The 19,212-nt window shown below is 39.9% G+C and overlaps 1 protein-coding gene across 2 annotated transcripts in view; it reads left to right on the forward strand.

The window, feature by feature from the left end:
- Window positions 1-17,478: 17,478 nt before the first annotated feature.
- The window catches only part of igsf9bb (immunoglobulin superfamily, member 9Bb), a 199,357-nt gene continuing 197,623 nt past the window's right edge, over window positions 17,479-19,212 (forward strand). For both annotated transcript variants that reach the window (XM_026328828.1, XM_026328829.1), the window contains exon 1: window positions 17,479-17,771. In XM_026328828.1, the coding sequence (XP_026184613.1) occupies window positions 17,708-17,771 (64 nt within the window). In that variant the 5' untranslated portion in view covers window positions 17,479-17,707. The remainder of the gene's footprint in view (window positions 17,772-19,212) is intronic.

Here is a 19,212-nt window from a genome sequence, read left to right on the forward strand (position 1 = left end):
TGAGGCGGATGCATGCCAGCTGGACCTTCAGCTCTCATCGGTTTCAGGGAAAGGATGGGTGAGGAAACCGTAGAATACGTGTGTGCGTGAGAAAAGGGGGACATCCAGCAGACAACCCTAATTGGTCCCCTCCCACCCCAGTTCCCAGTCTCTCCCAGTTATGTGCATATTAGACACAGAGGTTGCAAACTCAGGAATGAAATGTCTCTCTTCATTAAAAGTGACCAATTTTAGTATGAGTTTTGCTTTAAACATAGTGAACTTAAGCATATTTTTTTGCTGTTGAAGTTCAGTCCCCAGCCAGAGGGATGCAGCGGTTGCTTTCAGTTTTATGTGGAAGTTATGGTTTTGCATGGTTATTATATTACTGTCTATTTTTATTAGATTGATTATATTTTGATTGTCATTCAAAATAGATGTTTTCTTAAGACAGTCTATTGTTAGCCTCCATGGACGGGACCTTCTTTTCCTGCACATCCCAGGCATATGACACAGATGCACTCAGCTGTTTGTGCTGCACCAGCTCTTCTTTGGCATAGGAACAGACAAGCTCCCCAAAGGCATCAGTGGATGCTCAATAGTACTTCAGCATTTTGAACTTTTAATTACAAAAGTTCATTACACCTCATTACTAATGATAATGATAATGAAGTTTACTCATTATTGTTCTCTTCCGTTTTGACATAAAAAGACTAATGATTTCTTGATATTTATTTATAATGTCTTATTGTTACAGCTTTCAAACTACCTCACATCTGAGGGCCCTGAATATACTGAAGCTGTGTTAGTATGGAGACACTGCACAGGACATCCTGGCAGGAAGTCAGGAGATGTATCATAACATCTAGAACCAACAAAGACATAGTGATCATCCATCCATCTATTATCTATCACTTATTTCTGTCCTGGGTTGTGGGGAGGCTGGAACCTGCCCCTGGTGACATTGGGTGAGAGGTGGGGTACAAACTGAACAGATCACCAGTCTGTCAGGGCCAACACACAGACAAACAGTCACACTCACATTCACTACTATAATGTAGTGGCACCAATTATCCTAATCCCTTCTAAAGACATTGTCGCGTCTGGATGTCCTTGTTATTTTTGGGCAGTTCCAATCTGATCAAGTAAACAAATGTAATAGAACATTGTTAGCACATGAGAATAATCATCAGAGGACGCTCATTTTGTTGCAATTCAACACTATAAGCTGCGTCATTACGCAGCCTCCGAAATGAGACGTGACTTATGTCACTACATGTGTCTCTCTCGCCTCTGTAAAATTTCTTTGTTCATAGCACCCCTCAGTTCGGGGTCCCCCTATTGGCCTGGCGCACTTCCGTTGTGTTTTCTCTTTTGCAGCGTTTCTCAATTGCAGCGTTTCTCAATTGCAGCGTTTCTCTTTTGCAGCGTTTCTCTTTTGCAGCGTTTCTCTCTTGCAGCGCGTTTGCCCTTGTCGGCCACCGTACTTTAGGCTTCAGCGATAATACACAACATGTAGGTACATGTCCTTAGACTGTGGGTATCCACAGTGGAAGAACACACAAACTCCACACAGGAAGGAGGATCAAACAGGATTCAAACTACATGATCACTGTGATCATTTTTAGGCTTAAACATTTCAATTTGACAATGGTCCCAAAATAAAACTGGTACCAGAGCTACTACTGGTTGTCTCACTGTGAAGGCTGTTACCATAGAGCCATATTGACAAATTGCTGTAAGGGGGGCATTGATCCCCTCTTTAGTCTAGACTGTGTGCTACTAGGCACATGATAAACCTGTTTCCACATCCTGCAGCAGGACACACAACCTTATCATGCTTCTTTTAAACTTCTAAGAGCTAATGGTGGCATATCAATGTCACTTCTGCACAACATTCAGCAACAATGCTAGCAAAATTTGTCACTTTCAGTTTCTTGGTTGGGTAGACAGCCCAGCATGGTGTTGGTCCAGTATTGCTCCAGTGTTTTTTTTAATGTGGAAAACTGTTGGATACACTCCTAAAATTAACTTTTAAAAATGCCTGTTGCCAGTGTTGCATTGGCTTAAGTTGGTGCTTGACGAATCAACGTAAATGTATGTCACTCATGGTTCCTATTGTGCTGGAAAAGTACCTACTCCAGAGTAGAAGCTAAAAAAGTCTCCTAAAACAGCTTTCTAGCAGCTATTATGGTTTTCTGTTCCTGCAGTGTGGACACACACAAAGTAGGCAATCACACTATTCCCTTAAACAGCAAAAGTATAGTTGTCTCACATTTTTAGCAACACTAGAGGCAATGGCATTGTTGGCCCGTTGGTCCACCACAGACCTCAGAAAAGATAATGACTCCCTGACTCATCTTGGTATTTTGCTTGTTTCATGTGTTATTATCTAGTTCAAGTCAGTTTACCTTGTTCTTCTCTGTCTGGCATTGACAAACATTACAAACAAGTCAGTGCATATGTGCAAGTCTTGTTTAAATCTGATTGGACACCTGGAACATAAAGCCCGCCCCATTGCAGATAAACAGCTGGTTCTTTTGAGGCTGGAGGAAAAGCCCCTCTATGGCAGGGATTCCAAATCCACACTCTTTCACGAAGAAAGGACTAGGTCTGGCTGGACAGGGTACTATTCTGAGGCATTTTAGTGTTCTGTAACTTATTGCGCAGGATGATACTGCAACTATTGATCATTTTTGAAAATATTGTTTATTAATACAGGATTTTGCTTCTTTTCTCCACAAATTCATCCATCCAGTATCTATACCCTCTTATTCCCAACCATGGTCACAAGAACCTTCTGAAGCCTTTCCCAGCTCTCTTTGGGTGAAAGGCAGGGGCACACCCTGGACTGGTGACCAGTCCAACACAGGGCCACATAGATACAAACAACCTCACACACTCTGGGAGTACGGGGACCTTCTTGTTGTGAGGCAAAAATGCTAACCACCAATCCACCATGCTGCCCTTCTCCCCAAAATGAATAATCATTTAGTCTATACCAGTGGTGGCTGGCCAATAGAGGGTGCTAGGGTGCTGCCCCACCACCTCCTCACCAGTAAAAATGTATTTGTTAAATAAAAATTATTAAAAGTAATTAATATTAGTATTTCAAGTATGAGTATGAGATAATATTGTAAAAAATGTGTAATATATTAAGTATAAAGCAGTATTTGTGGTAAAAAAAAAAAACCTGCAGCTCAACTTAGGGCGAACTAAACATCGCCCAGTCAGTGACACAGTACAGCCAATACATGCTTTAAGATATACACACACAGATAATTTGATGCCTAAAGAGCGACAATTTTATCACCCAGAGCAGAGTTGATCAGTAGTGGAGGAGTGACAGAGGTTGCTATTGACAATGATGGACGCCGGCACTCAAGATTCACAACTTCAGCTTTCTCCTAATTCAATAAAATTTTCTCTGAATCCATTTAAAAGAAGAATTTTGTTGGAGAAATTACAGGTTAAAGAGCTTGGTCCAGAGCAACCCGACCTCATAATTAAACAACAAGCGAAAAAAGTAAAATGTTTTTAAAGCAGCAGGGACAGACACAGCATGGACTGTGACAGGAATTAGGGACGTTAAACATTTATCTAAAAAAATTAAGAAACCTGAATGTAAGACAGCTGCAGTACATTCAGAACGCTCCTACTCGGGTCCTGACTAGAACCAGGAAGTACAACCACATTACTCCTGTTCTCAGATCTCTGCACTGGCTTCCAGTTGCTCAGAGAATAGACTTTAGAACAGCACTGCTTGTGTATAAGTCTCTTTATGGCTCAGCACCACAGTACATCTCTGACATGTTGGTGCCATGTTTCAGTTTTATGCAGCTAAAATATGGAATAGTCTTCCTGATGATGTTAGACAAGCCTCAACTCTGACAATGTTTAAGTCCAAGCTAAAAACTCTTCTTTTTACATCTGCATATGAGAACTGAAAGTGTTTTATCTGCACTCATTCTTCTTTAATTTAATTTTAAGTTAACCTTCTACTATTTGCTGTTTCTTATTTTGCCTATGTACTTTTAATTTGTCTTTTATTTATGTAAAGCACTTGACCCTCTTACCCTGGATATGAATTGTGCTATATAAATAAACTTGCTTTGCATATACGGTGAATACAGTAAAGCTAGCAGCTAGCTATTATAATCATTATTATCATTATTCAAAAGGTTACTGAACTAAGTGAATTTGGCACAGCCCCACCTAAAACATTTTTCACCAGCTACCACTGGTCTATACAATGTTCGAAAACAGTGAATAGTTAAACATTATAGTAAAGTAATTCAGCCAAAAGTCTAGGGATCAATGTCTTTTTGAAAACTTAAAGTTGTAAAACTATAATTTTGCTAGAAAATTAGATAACAAAATTATTGCTGGTTAAAATGCTGTACACTGTCTCTTGGATTAGTTGTCCAGTCATTTTAGCTTTATTTACCATAGATCCCCCCCAAACTATTACGTTCTATTGTGACTGGCTCAAACTCCAGGAAACAACAAAAACCTGACTGGAACTTAGTGTAGTGATGTAGATCACAGGACATGATAAAAGCTGAATGTGAATAAACAATTTGCACTTCACGGAGCCCTTTTAGCACAGTGCTTTATGTGACAGGTAGCTGTGAGATGTGGGTCTACTTCCATCACTGCATTGGCCCAAATGGCTGCTGAACACTGGGAAAAGGGTCTTCAGCTGCATCTGCAGCCAATGATGTCTCTGTCAGAGATGTTGACATGCTAATACTTGACATGCCACACCCTGCTGCTTGTAGACGAGTTAGCATGAGGTCTCACAGGCTTTGTAGGATCAGGGGAGAACTATAGCTCAAGGCAGCTGTAGGAAAAAGAGACAAGTGTATCAGAGTGGGAGTATCCAAGTGAAAAAAAATATTTTAGTATATTTTCTAAAAGTATATTGAGTAGATTTATAGTGTAGCATCCAGTGTATTAAGTGCAACTGAAGTGGTTTCACTTTAACACCATTTCAAGTTTAATGAAATTTAACATTTAACAAGTTATACTCAATATACCTTTAGAAAATATACAAATATATAAATATATATATATATATATATATATATTCACTTGGAGAATGAGGAGTAATTGGCACAACTGTGTAACTTCTAATGTAGCCTACATGTAGTTTTGGTACTGTTAGGATCCTGGGTTTTTGAAGGTCCTGCTCTGGACTTTTATTTTGACATTTGATTTCCTGTACTCTTAGTTTCTACAACTTGATTTGATTAGTTTTGATTAATTTCACTGGTGTCTGCTCAGTGCCTGGCAATTACCAGAATCTGCTCAACCTGCATCTCTAACTTTATAAGCAGATCTGCAGCCATAAACCCTTTGCCAGATTGTGAAGTTACCTTACAGTGCTCACCAGTCTGACATGATATTTCTGCCTGACCAAAAACCTAATACTTGAAGACCAAAACAGGATTACTGGGGTCTCACCTGATTTATGACAGCCTTTACCAGGTTGCTGAAGGTCTTACTGATGGCCTAAACTGTTCCCTGATGACCAAAACCTGACTCCTAAAGGCGTTTCCTGACTCCTTACAACCTAACCTGATCTTTGAATGCCTGACCTGAATCCTGAAGATCTCACCTGACTTCTGAGAACCTAATCTGACTTCCAAAGTTTTTACCTGATTCCTAATGGCCTAGTTTGATTTCTGAATGCTCAACTTGATTCCTGAGTACCTGATCTGGACTATTGCCTGTTTGACTTGAACCCTCAATCTCAGCCACTTATTTTGTGCTTTAAAAAACATGATAAAACTCAGTCCCTCCTGTCAAGCTGTCACTGAGATCCAACCAAAAACCACAACCATAACAATTTTATTTATTTATTGTGTCAAATATTAATTATTCGCTAATAACAAAAAGCCTAGAGTTACAGATGGGAATGTCATTGTAAGTATTTGTTAATAAATTAGAAAGACATTAAACAAATATTAAAATTTTGACTTAATGTCACTGGAGGACAGGTTTAGGGTTCATCAATGGGAACATGCACATGTACAGCTGTACAAAAATCCCAACTAAAGGACAGTGCTAAGATAAGATAAACTTTATTAACCCTATAATGCCCAATGTATCATATATGATACATGAGTTTTTGAGCCCTTAAAATTACTAAAAATTGCATTGTATCACATATGATACAAATTGAAACTCATGTACAGAAATTAATATTTGAAATTTTTTTGTTTTTTTGTTCAGAATGACCAATAAAGGCTCCAGTTTGAAAGAATTTGAATTTTCTGTCAATTATTTAATGGCTTGGGCTTTACAGGGTTAATTCCTAGAGGGAATCCCATTAATTTCATGACAATCCTTCTAAAAGTTGTTAGTATATTTCAGTCTGTCCTGAAGTGTTGAACTGACCAACAGACTCCCTAGAGCCATGTTGCTAACATGAAAAAAATCTATAATTATAATAACCTAAATACTGACAGCAAGAGTTATTTGTTTGCATATATGGCAAAAATCACTCACGCCATCCTGCTGAAATTTCATGCCGTTTTTGTTATTTGTTATGTCTGACTCTTCATAGCTTAAATCCTTAAGAACTTTGACACAGTCATGGCACATATACATGTAAATGTACATTTACCGTGAACAGATGATAAAAATGAATACACAAATATATCCATTATAGTAACATCAGTTGGGTTTTGTTTGGCTAGTACTTGTCAGGAACTTCATCACAGCTTCTCAGTAATTATTAATTTTTTGTTTAGGTAGCGTACATAAGAAAATAGATTAAAGTCTACATAGATTAACAAATATGAAATAGAAAAACGGAGACAAAACCATAAAATAACCCACCCATAAAATCAGGCACCTGCAAAATCACTCTGTTGTGTATTCCTAGAACTCCTGTCCTGTGGTAATACACACTAAGTCTATAAAGATTACAATTATAGTTATTGTACAGAAGATCTGAGAATGATTGTCTGTTTGTTGATTATTCAACTGACAGAAAATCAATTAGCTACAATTCTGTTATTCAGTGAATCAAGAACTTTAGCAAATATTTCCAGAAATATTTTCAGAATTCCCTAGTTCTTCCTCCTCAAGCCTAAGGATGTGCTGTCCTTTTCTGTCACCTGTGATTATGACCAGTATTTGGATCTTGGTTTGTTTAGGTACGTCATCTTATATCTTTAAATTCATTAGCATTTGCTTTCTTTTCTCTGTGTTTCTGTCTCTACTGTTGCATTCTGGGTTTCTCATCTCTCTTATGTCATTATATTACTGTTTTAAATGCATTTGCATGCATTTTAAATGCATGCAAGATTTTACAAACTGATTGATAAATCAGGTGAAATTGGGACAGGATGTGGTCTCAGGACAAGATGGGAGGGGCAAATAGCAGTAAAAAAGGGTTTATGGTGTCAATTAACCTAATTAGTTGCAAGATCATCTTTCCAGCTCTTCCTTGTTAGTACCACTTTTGTTACCTCTGTTCCACCTTTTTTGAGATGTTTGTCCCATTAATTTCAAAATTAAACTTATATTTTTCTTAAAATGGTACATTTTCTCAGTTTAAACATTTGATATGTTTTCTATGTTGTATTGTGAATAAAATATGGGTTTATGACAGGGGTGTTAAATTTACGGCCCGCGGGCAAACGGGTTTAATCCGGCCCGCGAGACGATTGGAAGTTTAAATTAGCTGCAATTTTTCAATGAAAGAAACTGCTGTTCTAAATGTGTCTACTGGATGTCGCAATAGCAATTATGTAGGCCTATACCTGTTAGCTGGCCGGAGCTAGCTGGCTTGTCGGTCCGGTCCGGCCCACTTGGGAATAGATTTTCCTCCATATGGCCCCTGACCTAAAATGAGTTTGACACCCCTGGTTTATGAGATTTAAAAATCATTGCATTCTGTTTTTATGTATATTTTACACAGCATTACAACTTTTTGGAATTGGGGTTGTATTAAGAATTTTTTCAACATATGTGGATTGGATTGTTCACCCACTAATAGGGAACGTGAGCTGGGATTAGAACGTCGTGAGACAGGTTAGTTTTACCCTACTGATGATGTGTTGTTGCAATAGTAATGTGTTGAAAAAATTCTTCATGTTTCTGGATTCTCCATGCATGTGTGTTTTTGGTCCCACATAAAACATGTGGGCACTTGGCTCTTTCTCTTTCTTTTTATGCTTTTGATGGTGGTCATGTGATGTAACACAAGAGGGGCACAAGGGGCGGTTTAACTTGAAGCAGTATGCCACAGTATGTTATTGTTTGCACTGGCGGACTTTCTGATGGCTTCAGACACACTACATTAATGTAATAAACTAAAAATATCCTATAGCTTTTCCAGACTTTCCATACAATGTTGCATGTAATGGATTGAATGCTAGTAATAAAGAGTCATTTCATGGGGTTTGTGACATACAAAAATGTATTTACAGCTGCTCCTTTTGCAATGATTCTCTACGGGAGTAATGCTGTTTAGGCCAGTGTGCATCACATGATGAATGTGGAAGCTGTAGTAATGTTGTTTAGCTGCAAGGTTAAATGTGGTTCACAGTCCAGTGCCCTTCCATGCCAGTTTGTTTTGAGTATCACTAGACCCACTAGAGGTTGCAGAGAAATTTGGAAGTATACCTTTGAGGAAGCTAGCTGGCAGCCTCTTCAGCATATGGCCTCCAGCTCTGCTCACAATTATACCTTCAGTAACCCTCAATTCGCTCTTTGCGCATAACACCATGACGTCATATCCGTTGTGAGTAATACGGCTTACCCTTTTCCGGTTTTGCATAATATACTAGCGATATACTAAATAGTGGAGAATGAGCCTTAAAAAACTAGAGTTTTTTTTCCTGAAGCAAGAAAGACAATACCATGAACATTGTTGTGTTCCGATGTGCTCGTCGTCGTCCAAATTTAACGGCGTTTTAAGCTTCCACGGATTTCCTCACGATGTTCAACTCAGAAAGCGGTGGCTGGTAAATATTCGTCGTGATAAGTGTACGGTCACAGCACACAGCAAAGTCTGCAGTTTGCACTTCATGGAGGAGCAGATCATTCAGCCAAAAACAGCGGTGGGCAAAAGGCAACTACAGAAAGGAGCTGTCCCTGTATTGTTTCAATGGAACGATTACTCCATTCCATCACCAAGACTGAGCGTTTGGGACAGAGTAAGCACACCTGAGCCATCAGCAGGAGATGAGCAACTTATGGACTGCACTCCTGCTGCTGATCATGATTATTCCTCAGTTCCTGAACCCGCTTTCCTGGACACGGCAGTCGACAAACATGCAATTAGAAGAAAAAATTAAAAAAAAAAAAAAAAAAAAGTAAAGTAAAGTTTTTGCTCCTACTACTGTTAAACACAACAAAAATAGAGTGAACACAGTCTGAACTCGAACCTTTAGGAACTGATGAACTCGGAACTCTGACACAAATTACCAGTGCAGCCCTACATTCACACTGAGGTTTTTCATGCTTCTTCATGGATCTGAAGCAGAAAGCCTGTACAGCAACTTCACTACTAGCTCTGCCTTTTTTGACACTATTGCCAAACAATAAGAAACAATATGAAACAATAAGAAGTTAGGCACAAGCATGTATAGACACAACATTACACATATTGATATGATGATGATTGATGACATATTCCGCTTAAATAACCAGGAACGTGTATACAGTAGCACATTACCACATGCACATTCGGTCACAGACCTGAATTGTTTATTAGCGAACCTTTTGCAAATGTAAGTCACAAAGTTTGAAAGAATATAGACTTACCTTCATAGCCGTGGATGTATGAGGAGGCATACATCTTAAAGCCCTTCTCTAATTTGCTGCTTGGTGCTTTGGAGGAGGACTTACAAATGCGATGTACGTCAGTTATTGTTAGTTTGGGCAAGTCCTGCAAACATCTCGTGTAGAACAGCGCCATGTTTCCAAAACCGGAAAAGACCAAGCCGCATTTCCGGCGCGGCAGTATATTATGTGCAAAGAGCCTATTGGCCCTGTGATGGACTGGTAACCTGTCCAGGGTGTACCCCTGCCTTTCACCCCAAGAGAGGTGGGATAGGCTCCAGCAGAACCCTGTGACCCTGGTTAGGAATAAGAGGGTATAGATAATGGATGAATGATTGAATGAAATCTAGCCGCTAGCGGTAATGTCGGGCCAGAACACCTCTGGTGCTGCAAGCCCCGCCATGTTGCCATCAAATATTGCACTCTCAACATGGGGTGCCCATCAAATGTACAGAACTAATGAGTGTGCCAATTTCCACAACCTTTAATTCAAATTTAATTCAATTCAATTCAAAATTTGACATGACTGATGTATGGTGTAGGAGGAGAATGGTAAATTCCATTGTATGCCAAAACAAACAAAATCCTAAATACCTCACTTCCTGTTGGGCATGACTATAGCAATGTACTTACAAAAATTGTTGGACCTGGGCAGTTCCACAGACCTACCAAGTTTGGTGTGTGTAGCTGAAGTTATGTGTCAACCACAAGACCAACATATCAAAATGAATAGTCAAGACAGGTTAAAAATCCATTCTTTCTGTTACTAGACGGTGGCACTATGTCAGTCTGTTATGTTGCACATCATGGTCATTTTTCTCAATAATCAGTGAAGTTTGACGCTTTTCGAACTATGCATGGTGAATTTATGACACATTTCCTGTTTATTTGGTGAGATATTAAAAGTCATAACACCACTACACGCCAACCACAAGACTCACTGACATAAGGCCACAGCTTAGACTTTATCTGTGACTGCAACAGATGTGTGTGGTAAATTTCGTGAGCTTTCGCCGATGGGAATTAGCTCAAAAATTTTCCACCGATATTGAAATCAGTGCGACGCACTTTACTAAACTCCAGATGTTTTTAAATTTGGAAATATATTTTGTTTTTTTCAGTGGAGCACCAGCTAAGTCTTCTCCTTCCATTTGAAGCCTTGCTTCCTGCTTCTGAAGAGTGCAGACATTCTTCTCCTTGCTCCTGCTTCTGCCAGTTTTACTTTGCTTTTATTCCTTTTCATTTCATTTATTCTTACCCAATGATTTTATAATACACTTTTTAACATTATTTTACCCCTTTTTTAACTGCATTTGGAATTTTAGTGAGGATTTTATTTTTCTTTTTGATCAACCTTCCATGACCATGCCTCCCTTCACTGAGGACGATTACAGTAAACTCCTACAGAAAATTACTATGCTGGAAACTAAAGTGCAAAAGTTAGAGATGAACGCGGAGATAAATGGACTATTTGGGAAAGAGGACACTACTCTACCACTCTATCATAGTAGCAGACAAGTATGCTAGTATACAGCTAACTAGCATTAACAACAGGAGGGTTGTGTCCGGGTAAATAAAACTACTGGTATCAGTCCTCCCTGGAACGCACTCGGAGTAAAGCCAAAGAACTAAATAACTTCCCTCTGACATGAGAGGACAAGCAACAGGCAAAACTCAGCGCCCAGAGATCTGTGATGCGACAGGCGCGCCAGCGTTATCATCCTCCTCAACTCCTGTGCAGAGGAAAGCACAGCCATGGATAACAGCTAAAGGGAAAAAGAGCAACAAAACTCCTAAGGATCCGAAATCCTCAAAAAGGACTAAATAAACTGCTAAACACAGTAAGGTCGCTAAATGCAGAAGTTTTTATCAGTGGACCTCTACCACCAGTCAGAGGAGGGACTGAGAAATTCAGCAGGTTACTAGCACTGAACACACGGCTTTCAACTGCATGTGATGTCCATTCAGTACATTTTATTGACAATTTTAACCATTTCTGGGATCGCAGGCATCTTTTTAACGGAGATGGATTGTCCCTAAATAAATCAGGAGTAAAAGCTTTCACCTCCAACCTATTTTTCTTCCTGCGCCACAATCTTCCCTCTGTCAAGGACAAGATACGAGGGGAATCTAAACAAAACGAAGAAACACCAAAACATCCAGAGCCAACACTCTGGAATGCTCTAACATGGAGAGAAGTCAGAGCAAAGATGAGGAGACCACACCCACTAGCCACTACCACTAGCAGAAACTGTCTGTGAGGATTCACTTCCCACAACCCTGCAAACCCTACCTAGTTCACGATCTTCCCGGGGCATCCTATTCCCTATCACCAAGAACCTTGCCAACCTGATGAAGCACATAACTACTGGGCCCAAACTGACCTCCTCCCCCAATGTCATTTTCACACCCAGAAGCCCCTCAAAGTGGCATGCCCCACCAATTCCTCAACAAGCTCTGCTGCAATCATCACAACTGCAGCATCCACCACCCCCTCCTCCACGCCGTCACCAAAATCATTCTTTGCCTCCACAGCCTGATAACAGCACAGTAAGCTCTAACTGATATGTGCTGGGTCCAGGCTGCAATACTGTTAGTCATGGCTCTCTCCAGGAAAAGCCGGGGCCCAGTATGCAAATAGCTGTTTCAATCCCAGTTTTGATAGGTAACAGAAAAAGTTTGGTAAATCTACAGAGAAACAAGATTTACCCAATGCATTCTGCAAATTTTTCATTTTTCAATTTTTTTCTGCAATTTTTCCAACCACAGTATGTCCCAAAACATGGGGAAAATAATGTTTTTAACACACTAAATTTAGCTCTTTTAAATGTCAGGTCTTTGGTAGGCAATGATTTTATTATTAAGCACAAGCTTGATTTTATGTTTTTAACTGAAACATGGTTAGGACAAGATAATAATGCTGCAGTTCTTATTGAATCAACCCCTCCAAATTTCAGTTTCATGAGTGAAACAAGAATACATAAGAAAGGAGGTGGAGTTGCCATTTTATTTAATGATAGCCTCAAATGCAAAAACATATCATATGGAAAGTTTGACTCCTTTGAATATTGTTGCTCTTCATACCAAATCCTCCTGTCGAGCAACATTTGTAACTATTTATAGACCCCCAAAGTACAATGCACATTTTTTGACGAGTTTGCTAAATTAATATCTATTGTATGTATTGATTTTGATTGCATTGTTTTAGTGGGTGACTTTAACATTCATGTTGATAATCTCAATGATGCAAGTGCAAAAGAACACTTGAACATCCTGGACAACTTTCCAAAAAGTCATGCAATGATTTTGCCGCTTTTTTCACAGACAAAATGTCAAAGATAAGACAAACTATATCTAGCTGCAGTCCAAGAAACATGACAATATCACCCGTGCCTTGATATTTTACCAACAAATTTTTTAAAAAATGTTTTTAACAGCTTAGCTCCAAATGTATTGCAGATTGTCAATAGTTCTCTTCAATCAGGGCAGTTTCCCCAGGCATTAAAAACTGCTGTTATAAAACCTCTTCTTAAAAAGCCTAATCTAGATGCTTCAGCAGTAAGTAACTACAGGCCAATATCAAATCTTCCATTTTTGGGAAAAATAATTGAAAAAGTAGTTTTTCAACAAATTCACAGTTTTATGGTGCAAAACAATCTTTTTAATGCACTTCAGTCTGGATTTCGCAAAATTTTAAATGGTTTACATTTGAATAATGATGAATCCAAAACCTCTGTTTTAGTACTACTGGATCTCAGTGCTGCATTTGACACAGTTGATCATGATGTGCTCCTTGGTAGACTAGAAACGTGGGTGGGAGTTACTGGCACAGTGTTAAATTGGCTAAAATCTTACTTACAAGATAGAGACTATTTGTCCCACTTGGTAATTACGAGTCTGAGCGAACAAAAGTTAAATGTGGGGTTCCTCAAGGGTCTATTCTTGGTCCTCTCTTATTCAATATCTACATGTTGCCCCTTGCTCATATTATGGAATACTACATTGACTACCATACCTATGCAGATGACACCCAACTTTATATATCAGTATCATCTCATGATTATAGTCCTCTAATTTCATTATGTGAGTCTATTAATCAAGTCAAAGAATGGATTTGCCAGAATTTTCTCCAGCTCAATACAAACAAGACAGAAGTGATTGTTTTTGGCCCCCAAAATGAAAGGTCAGAGGTCATTGCTCACCTTGACTACATGTCATTGAAAGCTACAAATCAAGCCAGAAACCTTGGTGTAATCATTGACTCAAACCTGAATTTTAACAACCACATAAAATCCATCACTAAATCTTCCTATTACGACCTGAAAAACATTGCTAGAATAAAAGGTTTTCTGTCTAAACAAGATGCAGAAAAACTTGTTCATGCATTTATCTTCAGTAGGGTAGATTATTGTAATGGCTTGTTTACAGGTCTTAGCAAAAAGTCAATCAGGCAGCTGCAGCTAATCCAGAATGCTGCTGCCAGAGTCCTTACAAACACCAGGAAACTGGACCATATCACACCAGTTCTCAGATCACTACACTGGCTTCCCGTTAGTCAAAGGATAGATTTTAAAATCGCTAAATGGTTGTGGACCAAAATATATTCAAGATGTATTGGTTCTCTATGACGTTTCCAGACCCCTCGGGTCATCTGGGACAGGTCTACTGTGTGTTCCCAGAACCAGAACCAAAGTGAAGCAGCATTCAGTTACTATGCTCCTCACTTGTGGAACAAACTTCCTGAACACTTGAGGTGTGCTAAAACTGTCAGCTCATTCAAATCAGGACTGAAAACACTGTTGTTTACTGCTGCCTTCAAATAATTGTTCATCCTTATTTTCTTAATGTGCTTTTATGACTTATTTTAATTTACTTTATTTGGTTTAAATTTATTTTATTTTAAATGTCTTTGTTTTTAGATGCTCTTTTCCATACTTTTAATGTAATTACATGCCTTGTAATGCACTTTGAATTGCCTAGTGTATGAATGGTGCTATACAAATAAATTTCCAGTGATGCTTGATACCACTTCCCACGTCTACTACCTGCGCAGATATCTACAGCACAACTGGGTTGCAGATTGCCAGGTTAAGGTAATAAATGGGTTGAATTTTGTATGACGTCCATTGTGTGAGTATGATGCGTTTTATACAAGATCTGGCAACGGGACAACCTCCTGATAATATATTGATATGATTATTTATATGATCATTTTAGGCCATACTATGGAGCCCCTTAAGTGTCAGGTGGAAATTATTTTTTTAGACTTTGTTTTGCGTTACCTTGCAAAAAGATTTGCATTGTTTGCATGACAGTAGCTTACCTAACACTACATTAATAACGACCACTTGCTAAATGCATCCCATTAGAACCCATTGCTTGTTTTCATCCGGATAGGCTGTTTTGCTGGCTCCCTTCATTTCAACAAGATGAAAAAGTAATTTAACACTGAGGTCGAAGACTGGCTTTGTCTTTCTTTAATCATATATTAATTTTCATACCAGCCGGCTTAGCTGGAAGTGGCCCTTAGTAGCTACCATTCAAAATGTGATGGAAGTGAACCAAGTGTCAAAGAGTCCTGCGTGCTGCGTTCAAAGCCTCAGTAAAGCTAGTGTAATGCACAATATGCAAATCTTTTTGCGAGCGGACGCAAAACTATTGCGAGGGAACGCAAAATAACGTCTAAAAAAATAATTTCCACCTGAATACTTAAGGGACTCCGTACCATTCAAATTACGGGAGTTTCCTGGTAGAAATAACAAAGGGGGAGTGGGCAGGAGACGGGTGTGAAATACGGGAGACTATTGGGAAAAATGGGAGTGTTCACTGTTGACGGGTATGTATTTATTCCAACACAGGGTCTTCAAGCATTCCTTTAATTTTCCTTGCAACACGTCGTACCACGTTTACTTCCTGCTGACATGCACAGTACGGCTGCCTTACAGTACTACAGTATCACCTGGCGCAAAGCAAAACATTTACTTCAATTCCAACACACAACGGTAATACTTGTCAACACACAACAGTAATACTTATCAGCACACACAACAGTAATACTTGTCAACACACAACAGTAATACTTGTCAGCACACAACAGTAATACTTGTCAGCACACACAACAGTAATACTTGTCAACACACAACAGTAATACTTTTCAGCACACAACGTATAATTTAACTACAAGTCATTTTCCCACTACCTGTCGTGAGAACTGAAAAATCGTAACCATAATGCAACAACACAGTTATGTATCAAAGTGAGTTAGTTAATCGTTAGTTAATAGCGCTGACACGTAGTGTTAATTAGTGCTGTGCATTCATACCTTAATGTAGTGTATATAGTGAGTTCATCCAAGCTGATCAACTAAGTGTTTAAGACAGTCTGGGCTCACAGCTAACTACTGGGGTTAGGGCTGGCACTTCAGTGTGTTTTCCATAAAACTGATACTGATTTAGTGAGCGGCTCCCACAGTGTTGAGCCTCAGCACCGACTGTCAAACGTGTCTGTATCACGTCCTGCAGAGTGAGTGGGTGGTGACAGACACTTGGTGTGGACACATACAGTGATGCTGACGTGAGGACCTACAGGAATATGCCTGTAGCGCTTTAGTAGTTCAGGCACCCTTTAAGGGTTACAGCTATTATCAGAACCTCCTCCTGTAGGAACAGTGGGTTCCCTCAGACCTGGAGGTGGAGTAGATTTGCCTCCGAGTCACGAAGGGTGGTCTGTGAGCAAAGCATCCTGAGTCAGTTGATTTTTAAACTCATCGAATGACTCACTGTATCAATAAAAAATATCGCAAATGGTCATAGTCATTGCTCTGAAGTGTCATTTTTAATATAACATTATACCTGGTCAGCATTCAATCACAATGAACATGTTTCGAAACACACACAGCAGCGGGCTGCTGATGCACAGGCTGGAGGGCTCCTCTCGTCTTGTTGCGCAGGATGATACTGCAGCTCCGCTACGGCTTCACGCTCCAACCCACCTTGAAACGGTTCTCTTCTGTGCTGCCTTCAGGTCTTCGATGGAAAAGAAAGATGCAGTAAATCCGACACAGAGATTAGAGCAGCTAACTCCATATCCACCTGTCGACTACCAAATAAGGGTTGAGATTATGACATTTGTTCTTTTAGCCTATAATAAAAATTGAATTCCTTTAAAAACCATTACATGGATTCTTATCTCTGGATAAAGGACGTGTTACACCGTCCTTAAGATATACTTATATTAACATACAGGTTTTTATGTCACCACCGCAGGTTTCATGTGCCAGCAGCCATGTAAAGATCATTTTTTCTTTCTGTTTTATAAACTGTATATTTAGCTCACAATGGATTGTTGTGGTTTAGACGAGCTATTCTCACTCTATTGTAAAAAGTGACACAGACACAGTTGTTTCTTTGAGAAAATTATAGTACTGCTAGTGTTTGCATGTCTTAATGATGATATAAAGCCACTACCAATACAGGTGGTTGCCTTTCCCGGCAGCGTACGGATGCTGAAATCTTTTATAACTAAAAAGGGGGGGAACTCCGGGTATTACCATTTACTGTGAACGCATCACAGTAGCAAGAGACGGACAGCGCAAACAACCAATCGGTGGCCGGAATCCTCCTACGATCGCCAATGAAAAAAGTGCGGAGGCGGGACCGCGGGTATCTAAAGACTCGGGCTTGGTTTCACAGCGTCGTCTGCTCTCGTCCCGTTGGCGCAGGTGATCTGTCTCAGGATGCGAGAGGAGAGCGGAGGAGAGGGGAAGAGAGAGGGGAAACCGCCGATGGAAAAGTATCCACGGCTCGGTTAACAAGAAAACAGGATACCGGCCCGCTTCAGTTTGTCCTGGGCCACTCGGCGATGAGACGTTCACCGAAAGGGGCACTTTGAGATATGATGAGGTTTATTTCTGGTCGGCAATAGTACTATGATTTGGTATGTGGCCACTTTGATAGCAAGTGTATTCAGCACCCGAGGAACGGCCGCTCAAGGTGAGTCGAAGTGCAATATGTGCCCGCTTTCACTCAAGTTTGACCGTAGCTGTTCTACGGAAAAGCTTTCTTGTCTAACTTTCTGTCACTGGCATCTTCAAAATTACACACTTTACGTCATGAAGTTCATACGTGTGTTCACCGGTCGGGCAAATACGACGACCCGCGCCACCGTGATTAACACAGCTTTACCTTTTATGAATTAAAGTCCTTTGTTTTTCATGTTATGAACCAAAGGACATGTAATATGATGCATCAGTGCGTGATAAACGCCACTGTCGGAGAGTTTGACGTTGCAGGCTTCAGAGTGACAGATTATGCAGTCCATCTGCGCTGAGATATTCCTCCCAAGATGTGCGGACCATTGTACTGCAGCAGCCGCTTTAGCGGAGCTGAAAATGTGATTAGTATGGTGCGCTGGTGTAGATGTCATTAAAATGCGAGGAGTGGATTAATCCCTTCCTAGGGAACTGTTTCTGTGGTGTCCACCAGAGGGAGCGCTTTCTGAGGCAGCGCCGCATTACGGTGCATTTAAATGGTTCCCAGCACATGGAGGCTGCTTTGCAGTCAGTCATGTATAATGCAACCTAACCACAAGTATGATGTGTTCTTGGGAGCTTAAAACTGTTTTAACAAACACACTGGCTTCAGTTGAGAGTAGCTTGTCCTGTGTGACATGATGAGTTCATGGGTGATAGGCTGCCTGCTGCTGACCCTGCCCTCCCCGTGCAGGAGTGAAAGAGACATAAGACTCCCGGTAAACATCTGAGTGTCAGCTTGTGTCTGACCAGCAGGCCAAAACACAAAAGTTAACTGTCACAGAAATGTAAGAAAACCAGAAGCTGAAAATGTATGCATTTTGGGGGATTTGTGAAAACCTATTTTTTTATTATCTATGATCCATTAACTAACTGTTCCAAGGCTGACTGTAAATGTACGCTTTCATACAGATGAAGGCAGGGAGATGTGTTAAGCAAATGTAGCAGCATCATGCTTTACTCTAAAAATTGAATTCCTTCTACTTTTGCCCCCTCCCTCCTTTCCTAGCAATCATGTTCAAGGGAGAAGAGAGATGGAGGAAACTGGGACAGCATCTGTGCTTCAGCATCACTTATTAGATGATGAAAAAAGAAGCACATGATGATAGAAATTAGCTTTTGTCATCTTTTGGTGTTAAACCTTTGACACCAAATCTCACAGGTTTATATATATATCTATTTTTGTTGTGTGACTGGTCTCAACTGGCTACACAGCAAATAGTTATGTAATGTGCTGCATAAAGAGGATGCTCTTAAAGCATTATCTCCCAAAAGGAGACTTAAGGGAAATGTTTTTAAGCGGCTTCCCTTTCCCATGGTTGGGACAGCAGGCTCCTGGCAGAAATGAGCACTAACTTCTGGATGTCAGAAGAGGAACAACTGTAACTGACTGTACTTTTTGT

The sequence above is a fragment of the Mastacembelus armatus genome, chromosome 14, assembly GCF_900324485.2.
Source record: "Mastacembelus armatus chromosome 14, fMasArm1.2, whole genome shotgun sequence".
In the NCBI taxonomy this organism is placed as follows: Eukaryota; Metazoa; Chordata; class Actinopteri; order Synbranchiformes; family Mastacembelidae; genus Mastacembelus; species Mastacembelus armatus.